This window comes from Kluyveromyces marxianus, chromosome 6 (assembly GCF_001417885.1).
Source record: "Kluyveromyces marxianus DMKU3-1042 DNA, complete genome, chromosome 6".
Lineage (NCBI taxonomy): Eukaryota > Fungi > Ascomycota > Saccharomycetes > Saccharomycetales > Saccharomycetaceae > Kluyveromyces > Kluyveromyces marxianus.
Window position 1 is genome coordinate 753313 of NC_036030.1, and position 12765 is coordinate 766077.

At 36.9% G+C, this 12765-nt stretch overlaps 7 protein-coding genes across 7 annotated transcripts; 4 read left to right on the forward strand and 3 right to left on the reverse strand.

Annotated features, from left to right (window-relative positions):
* Positions 1-688: 688 nt before the first annotated feature.
* Positions 689-1924, reverse strand: POS5 (NADH kinase; the record flags this gene model as incomplete). Its single annotated transcript, XM_022821025.1, has 1 exon — positions 689-1924. The coding sequence occupies one exon, from the start codon at positions 1922-1924 to the stop codon at positions 689-691; it is 1236 nt and encodes a 411-aa protein (XP_022677430.1).
* Positions 1925-2532: 608 nt separating this feature from the next.
* MMS2 (E2 ubiquitin-conjugating protein MMS2) lies at positions 2533-3152 on the reverse strand (the record flags this gene model as incomplete). Its single annotated transcript, XM_022821026.1, has 2 exons — positions 2533-2932; positions 3142-3152. The coding sequence occupies 2 exons, from the start codon at positions 3150-3152 to the stop codon at positions 2533-2535; spliced, it is 411 nt and encodes a 136-aa protein (XP_022677431.1).
* A 385-nt stretch (positions 3153-3537) lies between these two features.
* On the forward strand, positions 3538-5502 carry MAD1 (coiled-coil domain-containing protein MAD1; the record flags this gene model as incomplete). The annotated part of the gene is made up of 1 exon (XM_022821027.1): positions 3538-5502. The coding sequence occupies one exon, from the start codon at positions 3538-3540 to the stop codon at positions 5500-5502; it is 1965 nt and encodes a 654-aa protein (XP_022677432.1).
* Positions 5503-5724: 222 nt separating this feature from the next.
* Positions 5725-6537, forward strand: LCL3 (Lcl3p; the record flags this gene model as incomplete). The annotated part of the gene is made up of 1 exon (XM_022821030.1): positions 5725-6537. The coding sequence occupies one exon, from the start codon at positions 5725-5727 to the stop codon at positions 6535-6537; it is 813 nt and encodes a 270-aa protein (XP_022677433.1).
* Positions 6538-6624: 87 nt separating this feature from the next.
* On the reverse strand, positions 6625-8394 carry GUP1 (membrane-bound O-acyltransferase family protein; the record flags this gene model as incomplete). The annotated part of the gene is made up of 1 exon (XM_022821031.1): positions 6625-8394. One exon carries the CDS (start codon positions 8392-8394, stop codon positions 6625-6627), a length of 1770 nt encoding a protein of 589 aa, XP_022677434.1.
* An 839-nt stretch (positions 8395-9233) lies between these two features.
* SCY1 (Scy1p) lies at positions 9234-11615 on the forward strand (the record flags this gene model as incomplete). Its single annotated transcript, XM_022821032.1, has 1 exon — positions 9234-11615. One exon carries the CDS (start codon positions 9234-9236, stop codon positions 11613-11615), a length of 2382 nt encoding a protein of 793 aa, XP_022677435.1.
* A 577-nt stretch (positions 11616-12192) lies between these two features.
* On the forward strand, positions 12193-12342 carry COA2 (Coa2p; the record flags this gene model as incomplete). Its single annotated transcript, XM_022821033.1, has 1 exon — positions 12193-12342. One exon carries the CDS (start codon positions 12193-12195, stop codon positions 12340-12342), a length of 150 nt encoding a protein of 49 aa, XP_022677436.1.
* Positions 12343-12765: the final 423 nt, after the last annotated feature.

A 12765-nucleotide genomic window follows, 5' to 3' on the forward strand; every position in this document is an offset into this window, starting at 1 on the left:
TGAGAAAATATGTCTATTCGGGCCCTAATTAGGAAACTATTGTCTAGAGTCCGTCGCATATGCGGGTAACACGAGATCTATTTTCTCCTAACGCAGTCAAGAACGAAAAAGAAATGAAATAAAAAAAAAAGTTTTCTTTGCAGTGCTTCTGCCCAGAGTATAAATATGAGAGAAATGGTTTATGAAATTTCCCAAGCCCATCAATAGTTAACATACTTTAAAGTGTTAAATTTTGGGTTCTTGAAATTTTGTTTTAAGTCAGTAACGCAAAACTCACAGACATTCGCAGCGCGTAAAAGCATCCTCTTGAGGTTGAACCCCTCCGGGGCGTTCCGGGCCCATGAAAAGTTGGATTTGTGCTGCAGTTTGTATAACTATTCTCGCATGTACTGGAGAATAAACCCCATCGACTGATCTTGGGTGCAACGATTCATCTGTTGCCTGGACTTGTCCAGGTCTAAGGGTCTACCTTCGCGTGCCCGTATGGGAGTGGTTGCAAGGATCAGTCGAACATAATATCTTTTTTACTATTACTATTATTATTACTATTATTACTATTAATTTTTTTGTGTAGTTATTATTTTGGCTTGATTAAGATAGGTGTCGTAGTTGTAGTGTAGCCTGATGCACTATTATCATCCTTAAATTCTAATTTGTCTACTTAAAAGAGGCAGCCAAAAAGGTACATTTACGGTTTTGAAGCAAACCGGAAGCTAGAATTGAAGCCCAAGAGTTCGTTGATTCCTTTTGTCCAATCATTCTCTGTCTTCGCAACACAGTATATTCCTGCATTCTTAACTGAAGGTTTTGCCGACTTGAGTGCTTCCTGGGGTAATGGTAATTTGGTTCCATTGACGTAAATGGTCCCGATTTCGTTCACTATATGGATTTCGTCATTCACATACACATCGTCTTGTGGAATTCCATCAATAGATAGCTTTACCACACTACTGTCCGGTCCTCCGTTATTTTTGGAGCCGATTTTGATTTTGATGTGGGATGTCTCTGGTAGGATCAGTGGGCGGAAAGATAAAGATCTGGGGCAGATGGGGGTTAGCAAAATTGATGGGACCAACGGCGATACGATACTTCCGCCTGCAGATAGGGAGTATGCTGTAGATCCAGTTGGAGTTGCCAATGTGACACCATCTGCAGTAGTTCTAGTTAAGAATTCACCGTCGATATAAATATCCAGATTCGTTAAGTGAGATGAGTCACCTCTATGCAAGAAAATATCGTTCATGGCATGTAGTGATTTTGTCTGCTTTGTTTGACCATTTCTTACTAAATGACATTCAAGTCTAGTCCTATGTAGACATTTAGCCCTGGACGTAAGAACTCTTTCGAAGACTTCTTTATGGTCCTTGAAATCAAATGGTAAGAGGAATCCTAATGTTCCCAAACTAAACGCAAGGACAGGCGGTACTTGTGTATGTGAAAAAAGTGACACAGACCTTAAAATAGTTCCGTCACCACCAAGCGTAACGAGCAAATCTGTTTTCTTGATAATCTCAGAATTGGGCCCCGTGTACAATACGTGTGGCTGGTTGGGGTTCGATTTAGGCATGGATCTAAAATCTTGAGAAATCTCTTCGGCCACATCGGGCTGCACTATAACATTTATTTCCGGATAAGAGTCATGCAAATGCGTAATGAATTCCACCATAGCCTTTCTAGTGGTATTTGTCCACGGTTTTTTCATCAAGAAAACATTTTGCATTGGCCTATGCCAAATTAACGACTGGAGTTTAGAACTAGGCGATGATATAAAATCAGGTAAACTAGTCGCCCTTAGATTACCCACATCTTTTAAGGTAACAAACCTAGAAGAATCTCGTAGTTTTACTTCCGTATAAAACCGACGTTGCAACAACCCAATATGCTGACTGAAAGCATTACACTCTTTTCTCCAAAAGTGTATCATCTTTTGCACTTTTGACCCTTTAATGAACCACCTATATTAGTGTTTTAATTCTAGTAAAATAACTTTGTTTCTCTCACAAACACAAAGTATGGTAACAGCAATATAGAACTGTAACTTTGTGCAATCTTGATTCCAGTGTGTCAACTAAACTAGATAGATGCAGGTCTTACAGAACTTTTTTTTGGATGAGTAAAGCTTATGCACCTTTGTTAAATTTGAAATGCGTATAGAAATTTTTCAGGTTCTTTTTTTCCTGATACCTCTTTCCGATTATGTTCGAAGGTTGCTATGAAACGACTGCATAGAAATAGTCTAATAAACCGGTGTTACCACTGGAGGCCTGAAGAACACTAATCATTACTTTGAAGATGTACTTGAATTGTGAAAAAAAAGAAGTTATCTAAGTGAAACTCAATTAAAATTGCAGTTATGATAAAGGTTCAATAATGAATCATACTCGCTAAATCCTTTGCATGACTAACTATAATATATGTACCTACATCCGCGAATAGAGAAAAGAACAGCATTAAAACTTGTCATATAATATCATGGCATAGTCCAGTTCTCTTTTGAAATAGATCTAAAGTAGATTTATACCTCATCTGATTTTAGAAGATGGTGCCCTCTTGTGGTTGTAGCAACTTTTTGTTGGCAGGAGTAGCCATTTCCTTGCGTAATTCTAGTAACACTGTTTCCATTGTATATGATCTCTTCCAGTCCCTTAGAGTATGGAACTTTTCTCTTATAACCTCTCCTGTCTGAGAGTCGACGCATGGCAAGTTAACTTTCGACACGAATTTTACTTTTGGTGGCTGATCTGGGTACGAAGGCCCACATTCAATTAGAAGCGAATATATCCTGTTTTCATGATTACTATGAGGAGGACCAAGAATCGTACCGTTCCATTTTGTCATAGTGATATCGTCAGAATCAGCTAGCCCATAAGAACATGATTCAGGGCCAAGACCCTTTTCTCCCTTTTCTAATTCTTCTAGTAATCTAAAACTTCTTGGCCTGTTTTCAGAGGAGGACAATAAATGTGCATGCTGGCATTACAGATCATACCCTATATCAAATAGGAGATATATAATACCACATAGTCCATGTTTCATCGTTAGTAATTTGAACGTTTATAATCATCAGATACTCGAAATTCTGGTCGTTGTAGTTAAAATCTACAACTTATACAACTCGTTGTCTTTGTTCTTGTGACATACACCTTTGACATTGTGGTCACTTTTTATACCCTATATCTTAGTTTCACAGTGGAATTAAAATCAAGACTCAAGAAGCACTGTTCTTGGCACCAATTGCCTTCGTTACCTGTTGAACTCCTTATTAAAAGGGAGTTTCCATCATATGGTTTTCTATTTTTTTATAATAGTGATATTTTTTTCTTTCATTTTTCTGTATTGGTATAATTAATGTCAATTTAGTTACGGCATGCATGTAGAGCGTTTACTTGATAATATATAATGTCATCGTATTTTGAATAGAATAAGCAAAAGGTTGATGTTAGGCAAGGCTTTTCGAAATGCATCAAATTTATTTCATCTGTCTTTACCTAAGCTAATTTATATTTTCTAAACCGTTCTCTTTGGCGCATTTTTATTATGTCTGGAAAGGAGGGTTCATCACCATATCAGGAAAGACCGTTGGAGGCTCTGGATGCAGACCAACTTCGACATGAACTCTTAACTTTGAGGTATCAGTATACTACTCTACAGAACGAATATGAAATCTTCAAACTAAGCTCCGAAAGAGAAACGAACTCTCTTCAGAATAAGTATGACAAGAGTATGAATGAACTAGACCGCGCGTTAAGTGACACCAAACTGTTGTACGAGGAAAATATGAAGTTGAAGGACAGTTTAAAGAGTAAATCGGACAATTCGAGTGAGGAATCAAAACTAGTCACTTCATTGCAGCGCCAGGTAGGCGAATTGAAAGATGAGTTGGATAAAAGGGATCAAAAAATCGAACAATTGAAGCATGAAACGGCGTCCATTAGAAAAGAAGCTGAGAGTAGCGTAAAATCGTTGGAATTGGAACTTGAAACTTCACAAAAGCTTCTCAATAAGCATAAAGCTCATGTAGATGAACAATATAAAGAAATTCAAGAGCTGAAATTGGATATCGAGGCGAAAGATGCCCAAATATCGAAATTGCAAAATGGTCAATTATCCGATGCGCATCAAAACTTCTCTACCCAAGATCTTCATGAGATAACCATACTAAATAAGACATTGAAGGAACAGCTAAGTTACACTAAAGAATTAGAAGACATGAACTTGAAACAAGCGACAGAGTTGAAAAAGTTGAAACAACTAAAGGATGTTCAAACGTTCTCGAAACACGAGAATCATGGTTCACAACCCAGTTTCAACGATGTGGAACAATTGAAGCAAAAAATAGAATCCTTGGAGATAGAAAATTTATCTTTGCAGGAAAAAATGACAGAGTGGGGTATAGATAAACTTGATCCGCGATTTGATGGTCCCAATGCTGTTATCGAAGAGATTTCCCTTTTGCAGAGAGAAAATACTTTTCTTATAGATACAAATGCCAAGCTTCAAAAAGATTTTAACCAAATGTGCATGTTGAATGACGAAATGGCTATCGAGAGAAATCAACTCTTGGACTTGAATAAAGATTACGAAACAAGTATTCTCAATCTAAAAAGACTAAATCATGAGCTTGAACAACAAAAACTCTTATCCTTTGAAGAATGCAAAATATTAAGACAGGAATTAGAACAACTTGAATTTATAGGCGAGGGGAACAGTGAAAAGCGTACAAATCCAGAAAATATTAAAACGCATGACATAATTGATGGATACAAGAACCAAACGGAAGACCTAACAAATGAACTCAAAAGATTGAATGAGGAATTCTCCAAGTCTGATGACAGATTGAAGAAACGTAGGAAGCTGACACATAATCTAAGTGTAACATATTCACAACGACTTAACGACTTAGTTCTAAAGAACAAAGAGCTGGAGAAACAACTACAAATAGTTAAAAATCATGCAAATACCTTGGAGCAAAAATTAGCTGACCTTTCAAACATCAAGGAAAAGAAAATCAGAATCCTTCAATTGCGCAACAACCCTTTATTGAAAGAGCACTACATAAGAAAGGAAAAGTTGAAACTTCTAGAACAAGAAAATGCAGAGTTGCTTTCTAAACTTAAACCCACAGAATCTGTTCCAAAATCTGTTTATGACCGCATATCCTTTGACATGAAACAGCTGGAAAATGATATTTATAATTCAAACAAGAAAACAACTAGACTAAAAGAAATGTTCAACAAGAAATCTTTAGAGTTTATCGAAGCAGTCAACTCCTTACTAGGATTTAAACTGGAATTTTTAAGTCATGGAAAGGTTAAACTGATATGCTGCTACCAGCCAACCAAATATCTAATCGCTGATTTAAAATCAAATACTTTAAAATCAGACCTAGCTAACATTATACCGGATTGGGACGAACTATTTCAAACATATGTCGCAGAAAAGGGGGAAATACCCTTATTTTTATCTTATGTTAAAATAAGGCTTTGGGAGCTAGCTTATTGATAGCTTACTATGTACATTTAAAATTATCAGTTTAATTGTATGTTTATAGCAGCAGCGTCTATTAATCTTTTATTTTTTGAAGAAAGATCAGCAAAGGTTTTTCTTGATTCTTGGTAGAAAATCAACATGTCAACATACTTAGTGATGCATGCATGTGATACGTAATTTAATACCTTTATTGAGAGCAAAGATGAGCATAGCATAGCAACTGATCGGTAAAGGATGGCAGAGCATCGTACAGTGACTAATAATAACATACAGTCGCTTTACCCAACTGTGCTAATACTTTCTATTTTATTAACTGGTGGTTTTATAACAGCGAGCTCATTATTCAACAAGCATTTCAAGCAATATAAATCGGCAAAGGACATACCGCAAAGTGTTTTCAGGAAGGAATGGCTCTATGGAAAAGTAACTTCAGTTGGTGACGGTGACAACTTCCACTTTTTTCACACACCAAGTGGCATCTTAGGTGGTTGGGGATGGCTAAGGTCAGTTCCGGAGCTTCAAAAAGTTACAATACAACCTTCAAAGAAAGCAACCCAATCGCTCAGCCTATGGGATAAAATATTCAATTCAAATGTGAAAAGTTATAAAGAGCACTTTATGAATTTACATGTGCCAGTAAAGGGGAGAAGAAATCTCCCCACAATATCTGTTCGTCTTTGCGGCGTTGATGCTCCAGAAAGATCACACTTTGGAAAAGAAGCACAACCTTTTAGTGACGAAGCTCTTAATTGGTTGAGATACAAAATACTCGGAAAGAACGTGTGGATAAAACCATTGTCTGTAGATCAATATGGGAGATGCGTAGCTAAAGTACAATTGTGGTCATGGTATAAAGGTTGGCAGAATATTAGCATTGAAATGCTAAGGGAAGGTCTTGGCGTTGTTTATGAGGGAAAGACAGGCGCTGAATTTGATGGCGATGAGAAAAAATTCAGGTATGAAGAGACAATTGCAAAGAAGAACAAAAGGGGATTGTGGTCACAACGCAAATTTGAAACTCCCGGATCGTTCAAAAAACGCATATGAACCTCTTAAATAAATCCTTATTCTAAGTTGAAGAACCATTCATTATGTAAATAAATAACAATTTGTTTCTTGTATATTATATATTACTTAGCATTTCACATAAATACCATGTCTCATTTCTTCAGCTCTTAGTTCGAACATCAATTGAACATGAACAAAAAGAGCACAGTTGGCAACGACGAAGAATACCAACCCATCAAAGGTACCGAACATTTCTTTGAAAAATAAATACATTCCATCAGAGCCCAAGCAGAAACCATATAAATTAGCAGTAATCATCATCCATATATTTAATATGGCTCCACAACCACACGCATATCTATACCATGGCTCTTTACTGTAGGTATTGAAATACTTGGAAAGTACTACCTCTGGGATTAAGAATAAAACGACTAACCAACCCCAGAATAATAGCCGCAATTCTATATCATGCCATACTGCAACAAATGAAAACACGGCTAAAGAAGTCAAAATTCTATTAGAGGAACCACCCAAAGGAATATAGATATACCGAACGATCCACTTGTTATATGATCTGTGCCACGCCCTCCAGAACGAAACAGGTGAGTAATTATTATCCATGCAACGAATCATATTTTCGGGAGCATCAATACCGTCCAACAATGCCCATAGCCTGAAAAATCTCCAAGGAATCAAAAGTTTTAGCCAGATGAGGTTTAAGTTGAAAAGACCAATCATAGATATTTGGAATGGTGTATCATTAGTCCAGGCTTTAGTTTTTGATACAGCGACGACATAAACAAAATGTAGTAAGAATTCCATAACAAATAAACAGAACAATAGTCTGAAAGCATACTTACCTATTCTCTTATAATTGATAGATGGCAATTCATGGTATGTTTGATATAGGTAATCGTTAAATGTCAAAATTGGACCAGCAATAAACAACGGTGTGTAAGTAACATACGCAATATATCTTGCCAACGAATATTCTTGAATGTGATGAGGTGCGGAGAGTCTGGCACGATCATCTAGAAGCACCGGCTTAGATGCATTTTCTTCAATGGTTTCCAGAACTTGTGTACTAGAGGCCCTTTTCAATTCGAACCTTTCGGGTGAAACGCTCGATGTTGGAGGTGGGGTGGCCGATGGGCTGACGTGAATGTTTGTCCAGCGTTCTAAGAAGTCCATATCGAACGAAATTGCTCTTAGCAATGTAAAGTTGTAGAAAACATCCCATCTTGCGATGATTCCTGTGTACGATCCGTCCAAGGGCTTTAGAATTGGTAATATTTGACCAAATGGTAAGTTTCTATAGGAGTTGTTAATGAAAAGAGAACCAACCCCATATATCCATACGCATGCGCTAGCAAGGGGCCTTTGTCTCTTAAAAATTTTAGCAAGTGAAAACATAACCATCATGTGGAAAAGTACACGCAAACTGTTAACACCATGAGCACCAACCAAAAAGATCAAGCCAAACCAAAAGTCAAATTTAACCTTCTCTACATTAGTGAACCGTAACACCAACTTTTTTATGATTAAATGCAATGACATCAATCCCATTAAAAGTGGAATATTATCCCTAAAGAACCTATACTGAGCATCGCTATTATCAACCTTTCTCCCAAACATCCAACCCTTGCTCAACAAATGTTCAAACTTGTAGTAATTGGGGTTCCATGAATTCGTAGCATCCATTCCACCCTTCAAAAGCAATGGAAGAACGACTATCAAAATCCCCCAATATATCTTATATTCCATTGAAGACCATCTTGATGGAGGCTCTGGTGAAGTTTTAGCCTTCCTGCGAGAGTCATTACCTGGAGAAGATAGCCTTTCATCCAATGTGTCTAGCGAGAAGAAATCTTGTACTCTAGAAAGAACAGACTGCATTGCGCAGGATAACTTAGTTCAAAGTGTTCTTCTACTCACGATTATTTTAAACTATATTTTTTAATATAGCAACGCAATTCAAAATGCGTCCATTCCGTCCACTTCTTCCCAATTCCAAAGCTAATGGTTAGCCAGTAAAAGTTGTTGATCCTAATGTGTCGTTTGAATCTACCTACCACCACAGCTTGCAAAAACTATACATATGTTACTAAAAAAAAAACAAAACACAGGATACTGTGGAGGAAAATACAGCGTTATGTTTCGCATTTGTTTCGCATATATTTCTACAAACCTGTATAGTTCTCATTTTACTTTCGGGCCATTTCGCGTAGAAGTACCTCCGAAGGGCCCCGTTCGAAATCCGACCGAGATTCCCGAACATTAAACGAATTTCTAATTTGTTTCGCAAGCGTTTCCCACAACCAAACCATTTCTCTTCTTTCGCTTGCCGTTTATTGATGCCAGTTTTATCCGGCAGTGTCCGAGTTGAAAAACTGGCGATGTGTGGGTGTAGTAGACGCTTACGTGCCAGGGACGTTTCAAAATTAGTCGCTTTTTTCCAGTAAAAGCTATGTGGAAACGAAATGAGCGATAGAAACAAAAGGGAAACAGTAGCGAAAAATCTCGGTAAATCATGGTTTTCTATGCTCTGGAGAACAAGTACAATACAACTGAATGTTGATATGATGATATAATTATATGACGGTAAATAGGCAAATAACGGCGATAAGGATTGCATTTGAAAGTGAGCTAGTAACTATCCCACTGCCTTGAATTAGAGCTAAATAAAAAGTGCTTGAAGAATAGTACAATAGAACAAAGGGTACTAGTATCAAGTCATGATGTTTTGGGGGTCCAAAAATGGTATTAGCTCAAAGTACCAGTATTCCAGCACACCGACATTTATGGCAGAGCCTTGGTCTGTATACACAGCAAAACCAAAATCGTCGAGTAGCAGCAGCAGCAACACAGTGGATAAAGTTTCGGTGTTTATATTCGATAAAAAACAGTTTGAAAACTACTTACTTCATTACGGGATTATTAAGTCCAAACACTCCTCTCAAGATAAGCTGTTTCTCAGCGAAGCTTACTCGGTATTGAAGAACCAAGTAAATAACCTAGCGAAATTTAAGCATCCAAATATCTTGCAACTAGTGGAGCCATTAGAGGAGCATTCTAAAAACTTTATTTTCGTTACAGAATATGTATCAGGCTCATTGTTCAACCTCTTTCAAGATCAAGAGCCTTCCTCATCGTTTGGAGAAGAACTACTACAACCCAATGAAACGGATTCGCTGACAATACAAAGAGGTATTTTACAGGTATGCCAAGCGTTGGATTTTATTCATAATAAAACCTCATCAGTGCATCTCGATATTCAGCCGAAGTCTATCTTTGTCAATGGTAATGCGGACTGGAAATTATCTGGGCTTGGACATTTGGTCAAACTCCCTCAAGGAACAAATGTAAGTGACTATACTATACCTCATTACGATCCCAGAGTACCATCATTTTTATACATAGAGCTTGATTTCGCAGCTCCAGAATTAGTCTTGGATGAAACAATATCACCAAAGAGCGATTTATTTTCCTTAGGTTTGTTAATATATTACTTGTACTACGGGAAGTCCTATTTCTCATGTGAGAATTCATCAGAATCATATAGAGTACAATTCGCCAAATTTGAAAAAAAAATCGCGACTTTATCATGGGATACTGTATTCCAAAGAGTACCACCAACTCTAAGATTCTGTTTACCCCGGCTAATGAACCGGGATATTTATTCAAGATATGACAATATTGTTGAATTTTTAGATAATGATTTTTTTAAGGACCCTTTGATTCAAACATTGCTCTTCCTTGATGACTTACCAACAAAAACTATTGAGGAGAAATCCATCTTTCTTAAAGGGCTAGTAGAACTTTTACCGAAATATCCTCTCCAGCTTTTACAGAAAAAGTTCTTGCCAATTTTAATTAGCAATCTTGACCAACTTTGCACGATGAAAGAAATTCCTGATGACTGTCTCAGAATCAATTTGCAAGTCATTCTACTGATTGGCCAAAATATTTCACAATTAACTTTCCAAGAAAAGATTTCTAGTCATATCTTAGAAGCACCCAATGGAGAAATAATCATGGAACATGCTACTAATGAATTGATTGAAAATCTCCACATATTACAGACAAAGATCAAGAAGGAAGTGTTTGATAAAATGTTACTAAAACCTTTATTTGAATATGTTTGTGAGAAGCAGGAGAATACTGCTGTCCAGGAAAATTTGTTGAAGCAGTTACAAATTGCACTTGATACATTTGACTTTGCTACAGCAAAGAACTTTTTGTCTCCTCTAATACAAAAATTATTTACCAAAACTACCAGTGTCACTGTAAAAAATGCTTGTATTAATTGTTTCCAATTAATGACTATGTCTAACTTTATGGATGCTTACATGATTCAGGAAACTCTTTTGCCATTGATAGTTTCAATGAAAACCAGAGATGCAAGAATTCTAATGAAATTTTTGGAGTTTTTCCCTCACTTGTACACAGCAATCGAAGATAAAGAGGAACTTGTAACGAATTCGTTAATTCCAGTCATTTTTTCGTTCTCCATGGCAACTACCTTAAACGCCACTCAATTCAGAAATTACTGCGAATGCTTTAACAATATCGTAGGGAAAGTACAGAAACGACACATTCAACAATTACAACGGGAACATTCAAAAACTCAAGAAATGGAGTCTAAAGATTTCACCAAAATAATAGATACTCCAATAGTCCCCTCTAGAAAGGATACAGACAATGAAATATCAAAAAGCATTAACATCCCTGTAATGCAACCTAAACAGACAAAACCATCAATTGCGAATACTCAAACGAAATCTATACTTCAACCTAGAGGTGCCCCAAGACCAAACACCCAAAAGAGCCCTATCTCCACACCAACAATGAAACCAACTTCTTCCCTGACCGAAAATACAAGTGGAAATATAGCTTCAAGTTTCAATATGGCGAAGAATATGCCTACCAGCAATAATAGGACCGCTAATATGAATATGAATATGAATAATACCAGACCTTTAGATACTCATACTAACAGCGGTATGAGAACAAAGTTAACTTCCCCGCCTACCCCACCAAATGCTCAAAACTCATCACAATCCATAAAATTACCCCCAGGTTTTGGTATAGCCCTTCAACCAAGCAAGAAAGCATAAAAAAGCTACATGGATGGCTTCTGTGCATATGCGTATGCGTATGCTTCTGTGTATAATAAGTACATGAATAAGTTCATATATAGATGTGTGTACGTAATCTGATAAATTAGTTACCCGGACATATAAACCCAAACACCACATAAATACTGTAAGCCAATCGGCTTTATTTTTTAGTTGATTTGTAGCCGTTCTTCTAAAAGCAACGGACTCGATGGTCTTGTCTCGACCGATATTTACTGCTTCCGATGCAGAGGAAAATTGAAAAACCGAAATATCTTACCACATACATATACACTATGTCCATTAATACATTATCGATATAATAGAGGTTTTCTTCCCTTAAATAAGTGATTTGATCCTTTACCCCTACACTGACTTAACCTGTTGGTTTTCAATCTGCGCTAGTTGAGATTAATTTGGGCAGGATCCCTTCCACTCGAACACCATTTGCTGCTATTAAGAAACATCAGTATTGGATTTATTTATTATACCACATCACACTGGGCCATTTAAAACTTTACCAAACAACATGTATATGAGAGCAGCCACCAGAAATAACGTGACGAATAGACTATTTATGACAACTTTTTTAGTTGCGTTTTCCAGCGTTGCATTAAGTTCAGCTTTACCTTGTCCTAGCCATGCGTTAGACTCCGATTCCCCAGTTGTTGAGCAGCAAGATCCTCAACTGCAAAACAAAAAGAACGAGAAACTTTCAAAGCAATAGACCTATCAAAAAATATCGCATTACTGCTCTTATTCGAGTCTGTAATAACTCTTTTTCACTTCTGCCCGTTTACTATTAAGGGCTGTCGGTTAGAACTCAAAGAAGTTTCTAAGTCTTTTCAAAAATGTGCTTAGCGAAATACTGCTTCTACCATTATTTATTATAAAACTACTATTAGATGTCCGGGGGACATCATTAGCAGTATCTCCGCACACATTTTATTTATTCCATATATATATATTCTACAACACACTGCACTATAATATGGTGCTTAAGTGGTTATGTAAATAGTACAATAAACATCCACTATAATAATATACCATCTGTTTTAAACTGAAGATTCTTGAGACTCTTAAGTCTCAGAAAATCTCGCCAATCCCTTAGAGCTCCTATGGCTGCAATACTCTACATTCAATAAATTCG